The sequence below is a fragment of the Macaca mulatta genome, chromosome 3, assembly GCF_049350105.2.
Source record: "Macaca mulatta isolate MMU2019108-1 chromosome 3, T2T-MMU8v2.0, whole genome shotgun sequence".
Lineage (NCBI taxonomy): Eukaryota > Metazoa > Chordata > Mammalia > Primates > Cercopithecidae > Macaca > Macaca mulatta.
The window spans coordinates 33,083,224-33,106,535 of NC_133408.1; the positions used below are offsets into that span (position 1 = coordinate 33,083,224).

At 38.2% G+C, this 23,312-nt stretch overlaps 1 protein-coding gene across 1 annotated transcript in view; it reads left to right on the plus strand.

The window, feature by feature from the left end:
- The window catches only part of SAMSN1 (SAM domain, SH3 domain and nuclear localization signals 1), a 168,035-nt gene that overhangs the window by 24,445 nt on the left and 120,278 nt on the right, over positions 1 to 23,312 (plus strand). The window contains exons 3-5 of the mRNA XM_015133115.3: positions 11,054 to 11,094; positions 14,845 to 14,882; positions 17,168 to 17,254. Coding sequence (XP_014988601.3) covers positions 11,054 to 11,094; positions 14,845 to 14,882; positions 17,168 to 17,254 — 166 coding nt within the window. The remainder of the gene's footprint in view (positions 1 to 11,053; positions 11,095 to 14,844; positions 14,883 to 17,167; positions 17,255 to 23,312) is intronic.

Sequence of the window (23,312 nt, forward strand, 5' to 3'; positions counted from 1 at the left end):
GATTTTCTTTTGCTCTAATCAGTATTAGGCCACCAGGTATAATTCTCCACTTTCAGCTTGGGATAACTTATCAGACAATAGTAAGAGCATTAAAATAGAAAACTGAGCTCTCCTTCTGGCTTGGTTTCTAAATAGAACTTGATTAAGTCATTACCCAATCCAGAACCCAGTTTTTACCTCTAAAAACTAACAGAGTTAGACCAGATGTTTTTTAAGGTCCTTTGCTGCACTAAAATGGCTCTATAAATACATTTAAGATTTTTTTTGGAGTGGAGGGTTGTCCAACATTAAACTCTATTACCTTCCTTTTGGTACTGCAGAAGGCAAAACTTTAAGAGGACCTCAATGAACCCCACTGTATTAATCAGGGTTCTCTAGAGAAACAGAACTAATAGGGTGTGCATGGTGTGTGTGTGTATGTGTGTGTGTGTGTGTGTGTGTGTGTGGAGAGAGAGAGAGAGAGAGAGAAAGCAACATCTAGACTGGTGTTTCACTAAATATCTGGGTACTGTGGCCTAGCCATGTTGACACATAAAATAAACTAACCATAACATCTGCCTTTTGGTATTTATGTCCTTGTGTAATCTTCATCCTTGCATGTTACTTGATTCCAATAGAGAAGGGCAAAGGTGACAGGAAGTCACTTCTGTGGTTAGCATATAAAAGACTTGCTAGCAGGCTGCCTCTGTTGCTTTCTTGTTTTGCACACTATGATGAAGCCAGATTCCACTCCACGTGGAAGAGACACGCATGATAAGGAACTAGGAAAGGCATTCAGTCTATAGCCAACAATGAAGTAAGGCCTCCAGCCCAACAGCCTTCAGGAAATTGAATGCTGCCAACAATCACTGAGTAAAATTAAAGGAGAATCCTTTCCCTAGCTGAACCATCAGATGAAACCTTAGACCTTTGGGCCAACAATTGATTACAATCCTGTGAGTGACCATGGAATAGAGAACTCATCTAAGTCAGGCCCATATTCTTAACCCACAGAAACTCTGAGATAATAAATGTGTATTTTTTAAGCCATTAAATTTGGGAGTAATTTGTTGCACAACAATAAATAACTGATACAGGAACTAAAATTAATGTGACAAGATATTGATCACGGTTATTTGCAGATAAACAAATGAATGCTAGTTAATTTAAGCAGAAAGGAATATACTACAGGTTATAGAAAGCCCAGAATTATTGGGAACTGAAAACACATACTCTAAGCTTGCAGGAATTACGCCGAGAAGGCACACTATAAACCAGCCACCAAAGATTGCTGCTGCTTCTATCACAGTCAGGAAGTGGCCAAATCCAGAAGCTACTACCACAATGGCTGGCTCCAGAACCACACTCTCTCCACTGAAGTTTGTGACCTTAAAAATAGATGCACACACCTTGCTGTTTCCCTATGTTAGTCAGGTTTTGTATCAGTGTCTCAAGTTAGCATCTGTGATACATATGACCTAAACAACATACCTTATTCTAGTAGCAAGAGAAGTTAGAAAATGTGTTTCTTTCCTTCTTTCCTTTCCTTTTTTCCTTCTTTCCTTCCTTCCTTCCTTCCTTCCTTCCTTCCTTCCTTTCTTCCTTCCTTCTTCCTTTTTTCTTCCTACTTCTCTTTTCTCCTCTCTTCCTCTTCTTATTCCTTCTTCTACACATTGATTTTCAGATCAATGAAAGACAGATGTCCACTTCAGCAAGAAAATATATATTCAAAATATCTAGAGAGTAACATAAGTAACTGTGATTAAATTCTGATTTATAAGTATCAAGCCTAACTTCTATAAGAATCCCCAGAAGGAATTCCTAAAAATAATGCAATACAGTAATTAGAAGCACAAGATTTGGGGGAGGAAGTCAAACAAACATTATAAAAATCCCATCTTGGGTGGGGCACAGTGGCTCTCGCCTGTAATCCCAGCACCTTGGGAGGCGGAGGTGGGCAGATCACAAAGTCAGGAGTTTGAGACCAGTCTGGCCAATATGGTGAAACCCTGTCTCTATTAAAAATACAAAAAATTAGCCAGGTGTGGTGGTGGGCACCTGTAATCCCAGCTACTCAGGAGGCTGAGGCAGGAGTATGGCGTGAACCTGGGAAGCAGAGCTTGAAGTGAGCTGAGATCCTGCCACTGCACTCCAGCCTGGGTGACAGAACAAGACTCTGTTTCAAAGAAAAAAAAAATCCCATCTTGGACAAGTTCCTAAAACTCTTTACGCCCTTGTTTCTTCTCCTATAAAATGAGAAAACTATTTGTTACTTAATTATCAGGTGAGAATAAAAAGTGACAACGTATTTTATACTTTTAGCTAGAAGACTCAGACAAAGTAAATGATCAATAATCAGTGTTAACTCTAAGTACATAACTGTGGTTCGTAGTTTAATGGTACAAGTCCTGTGAAGAACGTGAGATTTAAGGTCAGCTTAAAAAGGAAGAACTAGAGGTAAAAATGACGAAAGAGAGGTGTTTAAGATGTTATCACTGCACAGTGTCCCAGAACCTTTCAAAAAAGGTCTTAAAAAACCACTTAGAGTCTAGTGTCTTATAAATGGGTAAATGGACACATTGAAATGTGACATGTCATCTTAGAATAGGTGAGTAATGGAGAAGTCAAAGTAGGTGACTCCCAAGTTGGTATTCTAACCACTTAACTGCATTTCTTACTTGACTTAAACTATTAAAATTGAGAGTTTTTTGTTCTGTCTTATATTATCATCAGCATTGACATAGCTATTAATAATATAGACACTAAAGGAAGAAAATGAGATTAACAATGGCATCCATCAGCTAGGTCTTCATCAAACTATGAACAAGAGGAGTCAATGTCAAAACAGTGCACGTAATCCTTTTCTTGACTTTGAGATTGTATAATGACTCATAACAAGCCAATATGTAAAACATAGATTATGTTGACTAAAAAGGCTGCACTTTTCCTTCATTTTTATTGTTTCCTGTTATATCTATGATTACATACAGCTGTTCTTCTGCCACCAATTCATACATGAACACCTTTTGGTAGTTTTAATTGGTTTCCTCCCGTAAATAGAGACTTATGTTAAAATAAAATGAAATCAATAGATTAAGGTTAATTGTGCTCTGTTCTTTTTTTTATTTCCTAGGCTTACGGGAGAACTACTAATTGAATCTGATGAAAGCCATGGTTATCTCTTTAATCATTTAAAAAAAAAAAGCTGTAAAGCAAAAAAGCCCATTCCTACTTTAATTTTCTCTTAAAAGCATTTGTCATCACTACTGACATTGGACTGAACTACTATAGATCAGGAACCATGGATTGTTTCTACAGAAAGGGATTTTAAAATTCTTGTTCATCAGCCTTGGTTTTATACATGGATACCTGATTGAGCTCTGAGAGGGTTCCTGGGTCTTGCCCAGTTTAGTAGCAGCCCTGGGAGAGCAAGCCAGGTTCTGGAACAAGCCAGGTTCTGGGGTACCAGTTCAGTGCTTTTCCATTGCAAAGATGGAATTTGACATTTTCACCCATCGGATTTCCTATCACATTTTTGTGCAAGTTTGTGTGTCTTGCTCTTGTTTCATTCGTGGCTATGAAGATTAAAGAAGATAATAGGTGGCAGGAAACATGGCACTTAGTAAACATTAGTTGTTCTTTCCTTTTCTAAAACCTTGTGTAAATATAATTTTATAAATCACATTTAAGGACGCTTAAGAGAGCTCTGTTTTAAGACATCTGGAAGGGAATCTTTTTGAAAAGGAGGAATCTTTTATAATGCAAATAGCCATCCCCTAGGTAACCTGTTTTGCCATCCTGGATATTTATAGTGCTCTGAGAAGAGTTTGTTGCTTTAGGATTGATATAAAGCTCTCTTCGCACACTAGTAGACACATGGCAAAGTTCGTGCAATTTGCCAGCTCTCTTCCTGATGGATTATGGCCGCTGTGCATTCTCCAGGCACTATAAGCTACAGGACCTGCCCTGCGATGAGAGGCTGTGTGTGGATGCTGTACACCACCCTCTTAGAGAAACCAGAATTCATTAGCTGTATGAGGTTGTTACTTGAAGACAGGAGCTGAACAGGCTGGCAAGAAAGCCTCACTTTTGCCATCAGAAAGAGCTGTTGCTTTTCCTTCTTCATTTTATTCTCACAGGAGGATAAAATCTGTTTTCCCTGAGAACCATAACATTATTACAGTAATATGCTTGGGCAGCGGGGGGGAGCCTCTAATGCACAAACTGCCACCTAAATTCATTGGTTCCTGAAGTGCCCGCTTTTAATTAAATGTGCTGTCATAAATTGCTGGGCATTCTCTGATGATGATGATGGCAGCTACAAAATGATTAATACCTTTAAAACACATCAGTGTGCTGTCTACACACTTGTCTTCAAATAGTACTAACTTATTAGTATTAGTGCTTGAAGAAGGGTGTTCTTTCTGAGGTGTTTATTTAGTAGTGACATGTGGTATTACATTTCTCTGCATTTTTGTAGCTAATCTCCCTTCTGGCCAATAGCGCTTCTTTGTGAAATTTCTGACCTAGATGATAGGTAGATTTTGTATCTATGCCGTCAAGCATAGAAGTAGTATCAGGAAGTAGTGAAGACACTGTAAAGTTGAACTGAGGCTGGAGCCGAACCAGGAATGAAGACACAAGGCAAATGGCAGTGAGAATAGCCTTTTATTAGGGCCTGTGGGCAAGGTTCCTCGGTCAAAGGCATGGGCCGAGGAAGTCGCGCTGAGGGAGGAAGGTAGGGGCTTCGTATAGCCTGAGAGGTAAGGAAGCTAATTGTGCAAACAGGGCCTGGGGGGTCTTGAAACTAGTAGGGCAGGAGCTGAGTAAGGGTCATGAGGAAGGGGTCTTTGGAAATTGTCAGCCGAAACTGCTGTTTACGAACTTGTGGAATGCAGGTGAGCTGCAGGTCACGGGGGAGTGTGACTGCCCACCTGGAACCTCTGATGTATGTAAGTCTGAGGGTGTGTTCAAAGAGGGAGGGAAGTCTCGAAACAAAGGGCCTGCTGGAACAAAGGGCCTGCTACGCCGAGTGGTGCTGCCATGTCGGGTCCAGGTCCCTGCCTAACAGACACCACGCACAAAACCCTAGTTTTATCACTTACTAGTTGTGTGAGCTTAGGCAAGAATATTGACTGCTCTGTGTCTCTGTTTACCTATCTATAAATTGAGGTTAATTGTAATAGTATCAATCCTACAGATTGTTGTGAGGATTAAATTAATTACTACACATAAAGCATTTAGAACTATGCTTGATACTGTATGTATTCCACTGTTATTATTCTGCAAATAATATTCTGCAAAAAAAAAATCAAGAAATCACAAAAGGGATAGGATTTTATCCTTGTTGTTCTTATTAACCTGCTTTTTAACTGACTGGGCTCTGATATTTACCAACATTCCCCTTTGCCGTAGTGATCTCATTCATAACTTGGGAGACTTCTCCTTCATTGGATTTTTTCCATACATTTGCAATCAGGTATGGAGGAAGGCAGTAGGACTTCTTCACATTTGTGATCATTTGTTACTGGTCACATAAATCTTCTTGTTTTGAGAATACAGTTGATAGTTCAATATGTATTTTTTCATCTTTCTGATTGCCTTAGACACACTGAAAAATTAGTCTATTAACTTTGAAGTTTCATAATCATCCTCTTTGCCATATGTCTATTGGAATTTTAAAAATGAACTGTCATGTCTTCTTTGAACATCTGTAGGAACTTTGTTCAAACATAGGAAGCCAAGAAATGTCCAGAGACATACTTATTCAGTTTGCGTGCGGCATTCTTGGAATCACTGTATTTTAATATTAATATAACCGTTTTAGTTATGCAAGTGAACAATCTTCATTTTTGCAAGAGAATGAATTAAGCAAACTACAAATTAAATTAGTTTATTTTAATAGGAATTTACATGTTATACATATTTACGTATGTGTTTGTACCCATGTTCAATTCACTTCAAAATCAGAATTCTATGTAACTATTAATAAACAATTTATCTAATGAGAAATATCATCTATATGTATCTCCAATGTGTTTGACATCATGTAAGGATTTTACATAAGTTAACTCATTTAACCTTTAAAGCTAAAAAAATGGAATTTAATAGGATTCTGAGATCAACAGTTATTGGTGATAGATAATTGAGAGAAAGACTACTTGCAATTCTTTTTTGCCTCTAAAACAATGAGGGGCACATGAAATGCTACCTTAAAATATGACACATTGGCATACTGAATGTATTAGACCATGTTCACACTGCTATAAAGAAATACCCAGAACTGGGCAATCTGTAGAGAGGAAAGAGGTTTAATGGACTCTTAGTCAAACCGCTGCGAGGGAGGCCTCAGGAAACTTATAATCATGACAGAAGGGGAAGCAGGCAGAAAGTACCTTCTTCACATGGTGGCAGGAGAGAGAAATGCATGTGTAGGAGGAACTGTTAACCACTTATGAAACCATCACATCTTGTGAGAACTCACTCAGCATCACGAGAACAGCATAGTGAAAACCACCCCCATGACCCAGTTCCCTCCCTCTAAATTCCTCCCTCAACACCTGGGGATTACAATTCAAGATTAGATTTGGGTGGGGACACAAAGCCTAACCCTATTACTGAGTATCTTAAAGTCAAGGAAATGAAGAAAACAGCAGAAGCAGGAAGATATCTCTGACCTTCTCTTGCCCCTTCTCTCCTAAAGTGGACCATAGAAACTGAAATTTCTGTTGCCCCTTTCTCCCCTGAAACAGGCCATAGAATTATAATTCCCCCTCTCTCCTTCTACCCGGAATCAGGCCATAAAATCTAAGAAGATCGCGTCTGTGAATTACCCTCCCCTTCTCCTCCTCTGAGGGCTCTCTCATGACAGGTATTCTGCCCTATACTCAGAGAAAAGGGATGTCCCACAGAGAGACCAAGAAGAAGCTGAACAAACAGGCCTTGCTAAATTCCCTCCAGTTTATTACCATCAGATCATACCTTTTGTCCTCCAATCATATTTCTGCATGGCAATTCAAAAAAAATACACTTTTCTCTGAGCTTTAGAGTCTTCATTTCTGAAGGTTCATGCCACATAAAACTTTTATTAAATAAGTGTATATTATCGTCTCCTGCTAATGTCTCTTTTGTTATAGGAATATCAGCCATGAACTTTGTGATAGGTGAGGAAAGAAATCTTTTCTCCCCTACCACAGTGTCTGGTACATAGTAGATGTTCAATAAGTGTTTGTTGAATAAAATGTGAATGTAGAAATGAATGACTTGTACGATTCCAAAAAAAAAAATGTATTCGAAATTTTTTAAATCCACCAGTATTTAATTAAGGTAAAGCACAATATGCTTGATCCTAAATGAGTCCATTTATCATTTTGAGCCTCAAGTTTTTCATTTTCAAATCAAAGTTTGCATCAGCTCTACAGTCTTAAAAATTCACCATGGGATTTGCATCATCGATTACTGCCAATCAGTTTTCTCTGGTGCAGAATCACCTTTCACATTTCCATTAGCTAGGCAACAACTCCTGACATATTCATATTTTTCCTTTTGACTTTGTAATTTGAAAGTGAGGTTTAAAAACCAATAAAGCAAGAAACAGGCACATATTAGGCTCAATCCCAAAGGATAGTCATCTGTAACCTCTGCATGAGAATAGAAATATATTTGATATCTACAATTTATCTGTTCTTTTAAGGTACATCTTCTCTTTCTATTTTTTAAAACTTTGACCTAATTTTATACATGAAAGTGCTTTGCTCTTAGAGCCTTCCTTCATTTACCTTAAAAATAACACAGCCTGGAAATGTTTCTTAGTTTCTATTGGTTCATTTGTAATAATTTTTTTACATTTCACTTTTTAATTTCAAACAATTGCTAGGGAGAAAAATAAAATTAAGCCACACATTCCCTAGTGAATGAAAGGTAAGACAAATGATTACTGCCTAACTTAGGGGTACTGAAGTGAAGGCTAACAGGAGTAAGTTTTACCCGGTATTCATGGCAAATTAATGGACTAGACATTCATTTCACTGAAATAACTCTCTGAAGTGGTATCTTCCTTTTGGAATTCAGAGTAGAATACACACAAACACACACACACACACACAGCTGTGGTTCTAAAAATAAAACTGCATGTAGTCTTTCTTTGACTTGCCCCTCTAGGAATAAAGTACCCAGGGTATGAACTCCAATGTACGTGACAGTCTGCTTATGTACGCAGCAGTCAGAATTGAAAGCCATTTACATTTTCCACAGCTGCTTTGAGTCTGGTATAAGCAGTACTAAAAATTGCTTAACCAGTTCAATAGTAATCTACAACTAGGCAACACCGAGGGAATAGACCTATTATTCTAATTAAGTAGATGTTGGCCTGTTTAAGTAATCCCTGTTCCTCACATAATCACACTCCAGACCCACATTTAATGTGCTTGACTCTCCCTACCTTGTAGGAAGCAGGTCGCCTAAGGAGAACTACACTAACTCTTTCATCTTAATAGAGATTAAAAAGAAGTTTCAGCTCAATTTTTTGCCCAAAATATTCATTACAAGAAAGTCTTTTAACAAAATTTCCCAAACCTAAACTGATTCATCATGAGGAAAAATTGGATGACCCCCATTCCAGTAAAACCAGAACAAAGTGGATAGTCCCTAGAGAATATTGTGACAACATGCATAGCAAAAGTAACCAATCTCAATTTGTGGTCTTAGGAAATTCTTTTAATCTCAGTCCAGATGTCTCCGAACTTCAAACCAGAAGCAAATTATGTTCCTCTCACCACAATCAGCTGTTACAAGTGTTTAAGCTTTGTGTGGGTCCCGTAGCTAATTGTATTAACAAAAGCTTCACCCAGGTGACACAGGAGACTGTGTTTGCATAATACTTCTTCTTTCTAGATTCAAACTCTCTTGCTCAATTGCATATACATTTTGTGAGTCATCTGGAATTAACCTCTTTGATAGCAAAGGCAGAGGAATGCTGATATAAGTTGATTCCAAAATACTGTGACTTGAATAATTAAAAATTAAAAGGTATCGAATGTTTCCCATATTCCTTATTGCAAATCTTGTCTATTCTCACAAAAGGTACACTCTGTTTTGAAGAGGGCAACATTCATAATCCCAAGAGATTTATCTAAACCCATATGACAAACTAATGAGACTCAGGATGATGGATTTTGACTATTAGGACATATTTGGTCCCGATTGCATAGACTGTGGAGCATGGAGCTTGCTTGTTCTTTCCTAGTAAGTTCCAAATATATATAACAGAAAAGCACTACTACAAAGATGGGTGGCTGTCCTCTTTCCTCACGATTGTCACAAAGCTTGTTAAATGTGTGTGGCTACTGATTGCAGGGCAAGGAACACCATTAGCTTCTAATCTGAGGTTTGGAGAGATCTGGCCCAAGACCTAAACAATTTCAAAAAAAGACCTTGAATAGAGATTGTGTACTTCTAGGGTACAGGATGACAAAGCATAGAGAATGGAAGAAGTGGTCCACCTGACCATTAACTCCTCAAAAGCCTGTTGATATCCTAACTCACATTAGGGCGTAATTCATGACTCCCACATCCTTACCTACAACCCCCATCTGCCACCTCTTCCCTACAAGCAATGTCCTGTGGGTTATGCACAAGTATTTCAAACTTGGTAATGTGTGCTCCTCAAGTTCAGGGACTGACTGTTTCAGCACGTGGGATTTTAGTAACGCTCTGCTCAACCGCTAGGAAAATAAGATATCCAAATTGTCCTCTGCAGTTAAAAATCTTGATACAGGCCGGGCGCGGTGGCTCAAGCCTGTAATCCCAGCACTTTGGGAGGCCGAGACGGGCGGATCACGAGGTCAGGAGATCGAGACCATCCTGGCTAACACGGTGAAACCCCGTCTCTACTAAAAAATACAAAAAACTAGCCGGGCGAGGTGGGGCGCCTGTAGTCCCAGCTACTCGGGAGGCTGAGGCAGGAGAATGGCGTAAACCTGGGAGGCGGAGCTTGCAGTGAGCTGAGATTCGGCCACTGCACTCCAGCCCGGGCGACAGAGCAAGACTCTGTCTCAAAAAAAAAAAAAAAAAAAAAAAAAAATCTTGATACAAACAAAATAAAGATTAGATAAATGGCCCCTTCAATCACTATCTTGGGGAAAGGTTATCTTAGATTTCACTGTGCTCAGGCTGGTACTATTAACACTGGAATAATCAAATCAAACTTCCTTTTTTCGGTTTACATTCACCATTCCTCTTAGCCTTAGCATTTGTGTTTTTTCCTCTCAGAAGTGGAATATTGGTTGCAATTTTCTTTAGTATGTAAATTCCTGCCATGCCCAACAAATGAGCCTCTGCAGAACACAATTGGTTACCTTTCATGTAGATATTCAGTAAATGTTTTTTAAATGGAGGAGTAGATGAATAAAAAAGAGAGAATCTGAAGGGCTTTTAAAGGTGCCTAGGGCAGTTTAAGCTCTTTCAAGGATGGTGAAAAATGTGATAAATTCTTTCCCCAAAGTTTAAGGGATTTTACACAACTGTCACTGGGTCTGAAGAAAAAGGTCAGATGAATCACAGATATATTTCAACACCCTCAGGGTATTGTGATAAGCTACTTTCCATCTTTCTCAAATGAAGGCACTCTATGATATAACTAACACACCGTGGTATGTATCTGTCTCCTTGGTTTTGGTGGATTGATGGAGGGACAGAAGGTTTAGATAATGAGGATTTAATTGGGTGTTTTAATTTAAAAGACCTGTTGTTGTTTTTTTAAACTGGCAAGGGCTTTTTTAAACTGGCAATAGCTTAAAATAACGTATAAGCCCTAGGTAATAAAGGAAACATCCTATCTTTCTCAAAGTTACAAAGACGAAAGGAAAAAAAAAGTGAAAATTTGAGCCAAACTTCTGTGACACATTACTAAAATACAACGGGGAACATATCAGTCTTTTTGCTAGGGAAGAGGCTAAATGAACTGCATTTGGATTATAGTGGAAAATGAATGAATTCTCTTTCGGATCTCTTGGTACAGTTTTGTCTTATATTATTTATTTTATTTTATTTTATTTTATTTTATTTTATTTTACAGGGGGTTTCTAATTTGGAGAATGCAAAACCAAAAAAGAGAAAGTAAGTCAAATTGACTTTGTAAACTTCATGTTCCCTTAGTTCTGTAATGTTGAATGTGAATTTTTAGTGGACTTCGTGCCAAAGTACTTTTTTTTTTTTTTTTTTTTGCAGCTGTCAAGTACAAATCTAGATGTGGATTGCTTTGCTACCATTTCTCTGTTTATGCTGATGCATGGGAAAGCTATGTTGTGACATTCCAGTAGACAGGGATGTGAAAATTAAATTTTCAGAAGAAACGTGTCTAAACCAGGCCTAGATTAAAGTGGGAGCATACATAAAAACATATTTCTGTCAGTGACCTATAAATCTTCCGAAGTATGTTTCTAATCCACATAAAAATGTGTTTGCAAAGAGTCTCAGGTTATTTAGGTCAGTCTGGCTTTACATTCAGCACATCCAGCTACCAGAGGACATGACATACACATGTTGCATAAGGTAATGGGATTTTAATTGATAAGTAGGAAATACACAGGGGCAGGAAGCCGGTTTATGGGGAAACTTTCAGATTGCTTGCCGAGGATGCAGAAGAATGGCTTCCTTGCACCCTGAATTGGTCTGAAGCCAAATTGTGAATTATGTGACGTTCTCTCTGGGTGTCCCTTTTCTCAAAAACTCTTACTCTATTCCCACCCGGGCACTCTGTGCTTTTTCATATTCTTTCCATTTTTGTCCGCCCCCCCCACCCCCCCCCACCCCGCTCAAAGCTTTCTCCCAGTTAAAAATATAAAACACATCCATAGTAAGTAGGTAATTGGGTGATTAACAGCTTAAGGACCTGTCAGGGTGGCGTAGTTGTATTTTAGTTACAATTAACTATTTAAACTACAACACTGGCATTTTAAGCATGAGGTGGAGTAAAGAAGGGATTTCGGGAGGACCTTTCTCAGTCTTATCGCCACGTATGTGAGGCTGTTTATTCTGACCATGAATAAGAAATTCACTAATTCCAAGGCACGTACTTAAACAAAATAGTAGCTGTTGGCTTGTGATTGATGCTTCCACAGAATATAGGCTACCAAAATATAGATGACAGGAGGATTGAATTAAAGGGAAAGTGTCTGATGCTGACCAATTTACAATTTTTCTAACATAAACCAGATCAGTGAAGGTGCGCCTCAGATTCCAAGCAATTAAAATAAAATTGAAGTCTCCATTGAGTTCCTTAGTTTTTTTTTTTTTTTTTTTTTTTTTTTTTTTTTTTTTTGCCCACCACTCTCCTGATGGAAATGATGTCTCATGTTGTTATACACCTACCTCACTTTACAGTATTACAAACAGATTTATTTGTTTGGAATTCTTGCTATATGCCAAGAGATGTCCTAAGCATTTTGCATTAAAAAATTAAAAACAAACAAAAGATTAAGAAAAAGGAAACCTTATATATGCATGTTTTTGCTTACAATTTTGAGCTTAAAAAGGATAACCTTCGTTTTAGTTTGATGACTGTCAAGAATATGTATCTGTGTTGCCGAAGTGAGTACATGACTATCAAATATATGAATAGTGGAAAACTCTTTTTTTTTTTTTTTTTTTTTTTGAGACGGAGTCTCGCTGTGTCTCTCAGGCTGGAGTGCAGTGGCGTGATCTCGGCTCACTGCAAGCTCCGCCTCCCGGGTTCCCGCCATTCTCCCGCCTCAGCCTCCCAAGTAGCTGAGACTACAGGCGCCCGCCACCACGCCCGGCTAGTTTTTTGTATTTTTAGTAGAGACGGGGTTTCACCATGTTAGCCAGGATAGTCTCGATCTCCTGACCTCGTGATCCACCCGCCTCGGCCTCCCAAAGTGCTGGGATTACAGGCTTGAGCCACCGCGCCCGGCCAGTGGAAAACTCTTAAGCTGTAACAGTGAGTGATGAGATGTGTGTATGTTTACCCTCACCCATGAACTGATTAGCACGGTCCAGTCAGCATAATCCCATCCTCTGTTTCTGTTTCAAAACATTATGGAAATTTTCAATCATACATAGAGGATGAGTTAATGATAAACTCATATCACCAAACTTAAACAAGGATCAACCTATAGTCAATTTCATTTCTACCCATTCTACTCCCCCAACTGCATCCCCACTGTTTTTGTATTAATAAAGCAGGTGCCAGACACATAATTTCATGCTTCAGTGTATATTATTAAAAAATAAGAATTATTTTTTGAAAAGCATAATCACAATACCATTACTGCACTAGAACAAAACAAGACAAATGGCATTATATTGCCAAATATATAGTCAATATTGAACTATTTCTGACAGACTCGAATGCTTTTTCAGAGTTGGTTTGTTTAAATCAGGATCCAAAAAGCTCAGCTGGATTCAGTTCATGTCCCTTCATTTGTGTCTTTTCATTTATTTGTTGAAGAAACTGGAGTCTGTGTCCTGAAGAATTTCCCAGATTTTTGAATTTTGCTGATTGAATCCTTGTGTTTTTTTAAGCATGTTTGTCTCTACTCTATGTTTCCTGTAAACTTTTAGTTAAATCCCAAAGTGTGATAAGATTCAAATATATATAAAGTATGAAAAGGTCCAAATATATATATATTTATATGTATATTTAAAAGTTGGGGCTGGGCGCGGTGGCTCAAGCCTGTAATCCCAGCACTTTGGGAGGCCGAGACGGGCGGATCACGAGGTCAGGAGATCGAGAGACGATCCCGGCTAACACGGTGAAACCCCGTCTCTACTAAAAAATACAAAAAAAATAGCCGGGCGAGGTGGCGGGCGCCTGTAGTCCCAGCTACTCGGGAGGCTGAGGCAGGAGAATGGCGTAAACCCGGGAGGCGGAGCTTGCAGTGAGCTGAGATCCGGCCACTGCACTCCAGCCTGGGTGACAGAGCAAGACTCCGTCTCAAAAAAAAAAAAAAAAAAAAAAAAAAAAGTTGGTCTTGAGTGACTGCGTACTTTCTCTTTTGTTGTGTTGTAAGCTATATGTCTAGTCTTGCTGTTATTTACCTACCTCACTTTACAATATTATAAATAGCTTATTTGTTTGGAATTGTTTGCTATGTGCCAAGAGATGTCCTAACCATTTTGCATTAAAAAATTAAAAGGAAAAAAAAATTAAGAAAAAGGAAATCTTATCTATGCATGTTTTTGTTCACAATTTCGAGCTTAAAAAAAGGGTAACCTCGGTTTTAATTTAATGACAATGAAGAATATCAATAGTCAAAAACACTTAAGCTATAACAATGTCAGTTATGAGATATGTGTGTTTTCACCCACACACATGAATTGATTAGCACGATCATATTTTTATGACAGTGATATGGCTCAGTGGGTTCAGATGGTATCAGGTGGAGCCATTCGGCATGAAGTTGCCCATCAGCCTTTCAATTAGGCTTTATCAGTAATTGGTGATTATTTTCCAGATCTGTTATTTTATTAGAGATTGCATAATGGTTATATTCAATTTACATCATTCTTTCTGTATTTATTAACATAATTATTTGGAAAAGCACTTTCCCCCCAGTAACTATTTGGTTATCCTGAGATACTTTCATGTAAAATGACTTACCATTTTGTTCAGGTTTTATGAATATCGGTCTCTCCATATAGCATAGAAATTTATAGACCCAAATTATACTTGTATTTACTGTAATTCGCCACCTAGGGTTAGGAAGATTCAAGATCATAGGTAGACCTTAGTTAGAGGTAGAATTCATTCCCGCTCCCAAAGTGTTGCACACATTCTAATTTCTGTTTGATTAAGATATTATTTATTAAATCTAGACTTAAATATTGTTTCTTTTATTCTTCCAGGTTATTCCGGAGATTTATGTCTGAAAATAAAATATTTGGTTAGTGATTCCCAAAGTTACAAGTGTAAATGATGTATTCTGTCTCCCCAAAAGTTCTTTTCTCCTGCTCCTGCCATGAAGCAACAAAACTGATTAATGAAAGTCAAATTGAGTTGTCTTTGAATTATATAGAAGAACATTTTTTAAAAGTGGCTTCATTCTAACTTTAAATGGCTATGACAAAGAACTCATTGATTTATTTGCAATAATTTCCTGTTATATTTAAACAGAATAATCCTCTTTGGTAGTTCATTGGCTGATCATCTTCCAGCTCTCCATGTGTAGCTTGGCTGCTGCATGGCCAAGGTGACTTGTTAGAGATCTTTTTAGATCTGTGAATCTAGGAGACAATAAAAAATTAGCAGAAAGTGGTTTTATTATAAAAGTCTCTTCTACAACATTTCACACACCAGATCTTCTCTTTAGTTTTTGTGATAGCATTCATAGTAATAACACATGCAATCCGTTTGGTTTGTATTTTAATTCTAAAGTAAACATCGATTTCTATTCATTACTTTTAGAAAGTTAATAGATTATCTCTCTTGTTACTTTACAGCAAATAGGGAGTCAGTAATTATAAAACATTCACAATGGTGAAACATCTGGGTCATCCAGTCAATAATTGTATTTATTTATTTATTTTTAAGACGGAGTCTTGCTCTGTTGCCAGGCTGGAGTGCAGTGGTGCGATCTGGGCTCACTGCCACCTCTGCCTCCCGGGTTCAAGCGATTCTTCTGCCTCAGCTCCCAGAGTAGCTGGGACTACAGGTGCGTGTCACCACGCCCAGCTAGTTTTTGTATTCTTAGTAGAGATGGAGTTTCACCATGTTTGCCAGGATGGTCTCCATCTCTTGACCTCATGATCCGCCAGCCTCGGCCTCCCAAAGTGCTGGGATTACAGGCGTGAGCCACCACACTGGGCCTCAATAATTTCTTTTAATGTAGTGTGCCAAACTTGTGGGTACCCTTTTCCCTTTCCTTCTCCCCAGCAGAGGAGTCGGGTGCTAATACCCATTTCCTTCTTTTTAAAAAACCAATTTTCTGGTAGGATCTGAAAAGCTCATTGTGACTAAGGTGATACCCCACAATGGGTACAACTTTGAAGGATATCTGCGTTTTAATTAGGTTTCAATTCTCCCAGCAGTAACATCTACAGGTGCTGGATCCTATCAGGGTCCTGCAGTCACTCGCTGTTAAATATTTTGAATATCAGCCCTGATTTGAATAGCGCATAGTCTTAAATAAAAGGAAGTAAGGCAAAATTTTCTTTTTCATCTAGATCCATTCTCAGTCTATTCAGCACGTACATACGATACAACCAATATTTCTATCCTAACACAATTCTTGATGATCAACTGCCTTTTCTATAATCAAAACATATGAGCAAATAGTGACTTTAGAAACAACACAGCATGCTGAGTTTGTCTTCACGCTATGCATTGGTGGCATTATTTAACATTTGTTTTATCAATGTAGGATAGAACATGTAGAAAGATTTATCTGTAGTAAGTAATTTAGAAAGGACTCCAATTTTCCATTTGGTACAATTCATTTCTTCACACGTCCAGGCCCTGCTTTAGATGTTGGGAGGACAAAGTTAAGCAAATCATTTACCTTCCATTCAAGGATCTTAGAGTTTCTTGAAACCATCACAGCTCAGTGTTCTTTCTACACAATTAGTTTGTTAGAAATGATGGGGAATCTTGAGGGTAAGGATACTTTAACCTTTTAAGGATGCATGAAAATAATTGATTATGACCCTGTCTCTACATATATATATATATATATATATATATATATATATGCCTATCATGGTGGCACATGCCTGTAGTTTCAGCTACTTGGGAAATTGAGGCAGGAGGATAGCTATGGCCCAGGAATTTGAGGCTGCAATGAGCTATGATCACACCACTGTACTCCAACCTGGGCAACAGAGTAAGACCGTAAGACCCTGTCTTAAAAAAGTAATAATAATAATAATTGGTTCTGAATGCAAGAAAACTACTACAAAGAATAATGCAATCATAAGTTGTCAAGAGACATTAGAGTAACAGCATTCTATCATATATGGTGAGGTGCCTATGTAGTTCATGGGAATAAGTGGGTAGCCCACAGGATACCTGCAGTTGTCCATGAGGGACTACAACTCCCTAGAACTAGAGCTCTCTTAAGATATCACTTACCAAGTTAGAACTCCCGTGCTGAACTTGTTTTGATTTCAAATGTCTTATACTTACTGGACAAATGTTACTGTGAATTCTAACTAATTCTCTGCTTCGCTTTAGAAGGAAAAACTGTGAATGACAAAATCTGGCAGGAACACAGCAAGCATAAGAATGATTCCCACATCAGAAGGCCCTGTCAGCTAAAAGGTAATTGCTAAATTTAGTTCAGCTGACTTTGCATTTTCTCAAAGTAGTTTAAAGGGCAGGTAAGAAAAATTTACATCTTTCACCATGAAAATAAGCGGAATATTCTGGTCTACTTAAAAAGGAAAACCAAATAAGATAGAATAGAATATGCATTATTATAAACTATTACTATATACATGTATACATATACATATGTGTATAAACATCACATAGACACATGTACAGAAAGGAAGTGGGATCTAGTTAAGTTGCCTGCTGAAGCAAATAAGCAATTGAAAAGAAAACTAAAAGTTTTAATGTACAAAAGAATTTGAAAATATATTAAAAATTAGGCTGGGCGCGGTGGCTCAAGCCTGCAATCCCAGCACTTTGGGAGGCCGAGATGGGCGGATCACGAGGTCAGGAGATCGAGACCATCCTGGCGAACACAATGAAACCCCATCTCTACTAAAAAATACAAAAAACTAGTCGGGCGAGGTAGCTGGCGCCTGTAGTCCCAGCTACTCGGGAGGCTGAGGCAGGAGAATGGCATGAACCCGGGAGGCAGAGCTTGCAGAGAGCTAAGATCCGGCCACTGCACTCCAGCCTGGGCGACAGAGACTCCGTCTCAAAAATAAATAAATAAAAAATAAAATAAAAATTAGAGCACAAATAAACTCTAAAGATAACATCGATATGTTAATAGTTATGTTTAGGTCTTCTTAAAAAATGTAAGAGAAATAACCTTGATTATGAATATATAATTAGGTCTTTTTATAATTTAAAAATTTCCAGGAGAGTAAATTAGCAGTCAGGTGTAGAATAACATATTAATAGTAAGTGATTTCATAATTAAAATTACTTAACTTTGGGAAGACAAGTAATCAAACAGAAAGTCTTAAGAGTTTACAAAGATGAAAAACAGTATCAAAAGTTGATCTGCTTGGTATTCACCCCCAAGGGTTATCGGAATGACAAAAACAATTGATTATATTAGCTATTGATGATTCAAGAGTCTAGAAATTTCACCTGGGAGTGAAGAATGGATTGGGAACCTTAGGAGTCTGCCTAGTGCTCTATTCTATGGTTGCAAGACAAAGTCCTTTTTACTCTCCTGTGTCCTCTCTTTATGCGGAAGGAAGGAGTCTTTCCTGGGGCTGCAAGCTGTGTTGCCTGGGATTGGGAAAGGGGTGATGAAAGCATTCCTTTGGCCATCCCTACCGATGTCTTACTGGATCATGTGCACCTCTGTTCCACTGGCTTTGAGCCTAGCACAGCACCAGGACTTGCCCAGGAATTTCAGGTCCTGTGGTCTGGACTGCCTTTCAAGTTTACTTAGGACCCTAAAGTGCTTCAGCCCACTCTGGAGGGGCTAGTCAGAATTTGGGGGTGAGTCTATATGCTCCCCCTGTAGTAGATAACTGAATTTTGCCCTGTGTTGCTTTCCACTGTGAGAGACAGCACTGAGGTCAATGCAAAGTCCCACAATAACTTGGCTGTCCCTTCCCCATGCACAAAGATTCTCTCTCAGCACCATGAGGATGCCACCAGGGATAGAGGAGGGCAGTGGAGTCAGCAATCCCAAACTGCCTTTCCTACTTTTTTAGTACCTCTTTCAAGGAGATGATGTTAGAACCAGGTATTGTGATCACTCACCCGATTTTTACTTACTTACGGAGGTGCTCTCTTGTGTGAAGAGCTATTCAAGTTGGTATTCCTGTGAGACGGCTGATTACTGAGGGTTCTGTTCAGCCACCTTGCTCCACCTCCCTCTCTATCATGTTTGGATTGGACTGTCTTTACCACACGGATGCCAGCTATAAGCATCCACACCTTCAGTCAGTTAATCAAACTCTCGTCTATCAGTTTCTCTAATCATCCACCATTCCGTTTATCTATTAATCCTTCTATAAGCACCTGTTTTATTTTAGATTATTGTATATCGATCTATGGATAAAGAAGGTATAACGGTGTTAAAGAGTATTGTAGATATAAATTTTTCCGTAAATTTCTTCAAGTATTCTATTTCCTAAAACTACCTTTCTCTCATGTACGTTTTTTGTTTTGTGTTGTTAGTTTGGGAATAAAAGGCAGGGAATCCTATTATAGCTACACTGAAAAAGCAGCAAAGAATCCTGGCCTTAGGTGAGTTACTTCTGGTGGCTTTGTCAGTGAAGGAAGAAAGAAAGCCTTTACAGAATTTTTCCCAGCTTTGATATTTCTCAGGGTCTTGAGTGACCGTGTGTGTTCAGCGAGTGCGTGTGCATGTGTGTGTGTCCAAGAACCTCAGCAGACATTTCAGTAGCAGCAGTTGAGTCACTGGACATTTCCTAGAGATTAATGCCATACTAGGAAGAGTTGATGGCCAGAGACCAAGGCTGTCTGTAACATTATAAATTGAAGGGAGAAATTCAAGGCCACAAGTTGTAGGCTCTAATTTTATGGGTATAGTGGTTTCATTTGGAAGGTTCAGAGTATTTCTAAGTAATTAGTGACCTACGTATCAACCTAAAATATTTCTTTCTCATTTTAAACACTCCTTTTTAGCTGTTAATTGCATAATTACTTAGGGTTAGTTTACTGTGCCTGAGGATAGACAGTCTGTGGAGTTCAGTGAGATGAAGATGGGAAAGTGCATCATTGTTGTCATCCACAGCCCACATGATTTTACAAGATACTAATGATGAAATTGTAAAGATAGCTTCAATAAACTAGAAGAAAATATATAGGGAAATAAACTGTAGGAGTGACATTAAGTCCTAAGCAATCGTATAAAATTCAAGGCCAAAAAAAGGCAATTTTCCTCAATTTCAATTTCAAAATGATATTTTGACACTAACACATTATATTAATAGCATTTCAGCCCTAAAGAATATTGGGACCTGATGAAAAGATTCCACAGGCTATATTTAGCTAAGATTTGTGTCTGGTATATTAATCCATAGCTCAACAACATGACTGTACTATATAGGTTAAGGCCAAATTTGTCAGAATAAGTTGAGTTCCAGATGCATAATATTTTTAATTTATCCAGTCCATTTCCTTCTTCTAAGGAGATTTTTATCTAAGCCTACATCTGTTCTATTAAAAGAGACTGCATCTGTAAAATAATGTAGAATACATTGAGTGCTTAGGACTTTACAACTAAAAAATTGGCATAGCTTAGGTGTGAGGAGAAATTAATCTATAATTCAGGTTAATTGTTAAATTTTCGGCATTATAAATAGGAAGAATATTTGTAATATTTATTTTAGTAAGTTAAAGTCCATTTTAAAATATTTAAATTTATTCGACTTTACTAAAAAGAATTGAGAAGAACAAACTTTTGAATCTGTGAATTGGAGTTTACCTAAGATCAAGTTATGATTTAATTAAAGATAATTTCAAGAATAGGATTTTCATATTTTATACCAGAAAGTACAAAGAATAAAAATAAATCAACTTTTAAAAAATAATAAAAAGGAAACAAAACTTATTTGGAGATTCAGAAATTTTTCAATCAATCAGTGTAACTGTGACAGACTATTCTACAAGAAAAGGCTGGGGAAAAATGGCATATATTACTAAGGGAAGTGAGGGACCAGACAAAGTCAGAAAACAATGTTAGTAATAAGAGAAACATTAACTTCACCTATACTGCTGCAAACTTACTTTAAAAATAAATCTTCTTTACATGTGGCTTTGATGAGATTAATTATAAAAGGAGGAACGCAGAGGGAAAGAAGAGGTGTGCTTAAGGATTTCTACTCTAGTCCACCATTTCAATTACCATTGGTTTGAAACCTAATTTCTCTCCTGACTTCTGGTCAATATCATTATTTGTCCAGCCTCTTCAATGTAAGCTTATCAATATTTTGGCTTAATTTTTCAAGATCTTATTAATTATTTTTCTTCATTGGCCTGAGGCCAAGTAGCTTAATTTTAAGATGGCAAAAGATGGTATAAATTCACAAATATATTCACCATTCTGGTTAATTTTCGGGAAACACACATTTAATTTTAGAAAAACGTGTTTCCCAAGGGCAGGTAATTTAACTTTGGCCAAACTGGACTACATGAGGAACACCAGAGGGAAATCCTACTTCACACCTCTAAATGCTTGCTTACAAGGTGGGAAAAAAGTCCCTGAGGAAAGGGTACCCACTGCATGGTTTGATGCCTCATATATCCAAGGAAGTGCTTTCTGAATTCAATGATGAGACCACTTAGACTTCTAGTGTTTTATTCAAATGAATCTTCAGATCCTTTAATTCTTTAGAGGAGTTCTTACTGAGATTAGAGTTGCCTGTTTGAAAAGTAATATAGTCAGAAGTATCTATGTTAGAAAACCTAAAAACTGATTAAAAACAAAAACTTTTTTTTACATCCCTTTTATTCCTTTTACTGCCTCTGTATTTGAAGGGCAGTTGTAATCTCAATTTTTATGCTGGATGGCATATTTTTGTGCACATTGATGTTGGTAATCTACGATGTAGTTCTTGAATGTTCTGATAATCTATTGCAGCAAACAAACCATTCCAATAGTTAGTAGTATAACAGAACATCTTATTAGGCTCATACATTTGCAGGTCAGTAATTCAGTTGCGGAACTGGTCCGCAATGAGATGTCAGAGGCTTCATTTGGGAAGACTTGAATGACTGGGGAGGACTTAAACATCTGGTAGCTGGAGTCATATAGAGGCTCCTTCACTTACATGTCTGACAACTAGTCTAGGTTAGGCTCGGCTCAGCTGGGCAGCCAACTAAAGAACCTATATGTGGCCTTCTCATGTCCCTCCAGCTTCTCCCAGCCTCAGGGTTGGGTTTCAAGTGTGTGCAACATGCAAGGGAGCTTCACACATCACAGGAAGAAGTGTCTAGGAATGAAGATCCCAACAGCCCAAGGCAGAAGCTGCACGGTTTCTTGTTTTGTAATTTTGTTTGTTTGTTTTTTGCTTTTTGAGACAAGGCCTGACTCTGTTGCCCAAGCTGATCTTAAACTCCTGGCCTCAAGCAATCCTCTGCCTCAGCCTCCCAAGCAGCTGGGATGTAGGTGCTCCACTGCCCCCGGCTTATGCAAGGCTTCTTTAACCTAACCTTGGAAATCACAAAATATTACTTCCACTGCACTCTACTGTGACAAGTGAGTCACTAAGATTACCCCAGAGTCAACAGGAGAAGAATTAGACTCAATTTCTTGATGGAATGGGAAGGCATGGTTGTGGCCAACTTTGGAAAATACAGCCCACATATTGTGTAATTCAACTCCTGCCTTTGCTGCTACTTAGGACCAAATAGATTCTGTCTTTATAAAGCACTTTTTGGAGGGTAATATTTGGGAATCATAAATAAATAAAAACGTATAAGACCAGACACCAAAGGTTTAAGTTTGCCTAATTTAGTCCCAACCCTTAAAGGTCCCCCATTTTCTACGGCAGGGCCTGTGAAATGGTACCTCTATAGCTGAATTTATTCAGAAGAAAAGCTTGGTGGGGCCATATGATGTTTTAAAAATCAGGACATTTTACATGAAAATCCATACGTTTGTATACCCTTGAAAAACACGAGGGAAAGTGCCAGTCCAGGACCCAAAGTCTCGGGTGACTTCAACTGAGAGAGCTCAGAGCCATGGCTACCCTGTAGCTGGGGAGCTGGATCTTAAGCTCACTGTAGGATCCCCATTGCCTTCTTGATCGAATTAACTTCATTTAGTTATATATTTGATTCCTGTTGATATTTATATTTACAACATTGGTCTAATGGTTTATGCTCAAATTCTTCCACCTGGTACTCAGGGCCCATTACAATTGGGCCTCAGTCACCTATCCAGCCCTACCTCCTCTTACTCTGTATCCAGAATCGCCCTCTGGCCTAACCAGCCTCAATCTCTACACTTAATTAAACATGTTCCATTTATGCTGCATAATAGGCCAGAGTTCATGGCATCACTGCTAAATTTACACCTTTTCCTTTCCTTCCACTTTTTCAAACTGTATCCATTCTTCAAGCTTCCGTTCTGGCCCTGTCTCTTCCACAAGTTCTGGGAGTCGTAGTGATCTCTCTCCATCGTATTGTGTATGAATCCCTCATTTTTCTGCCT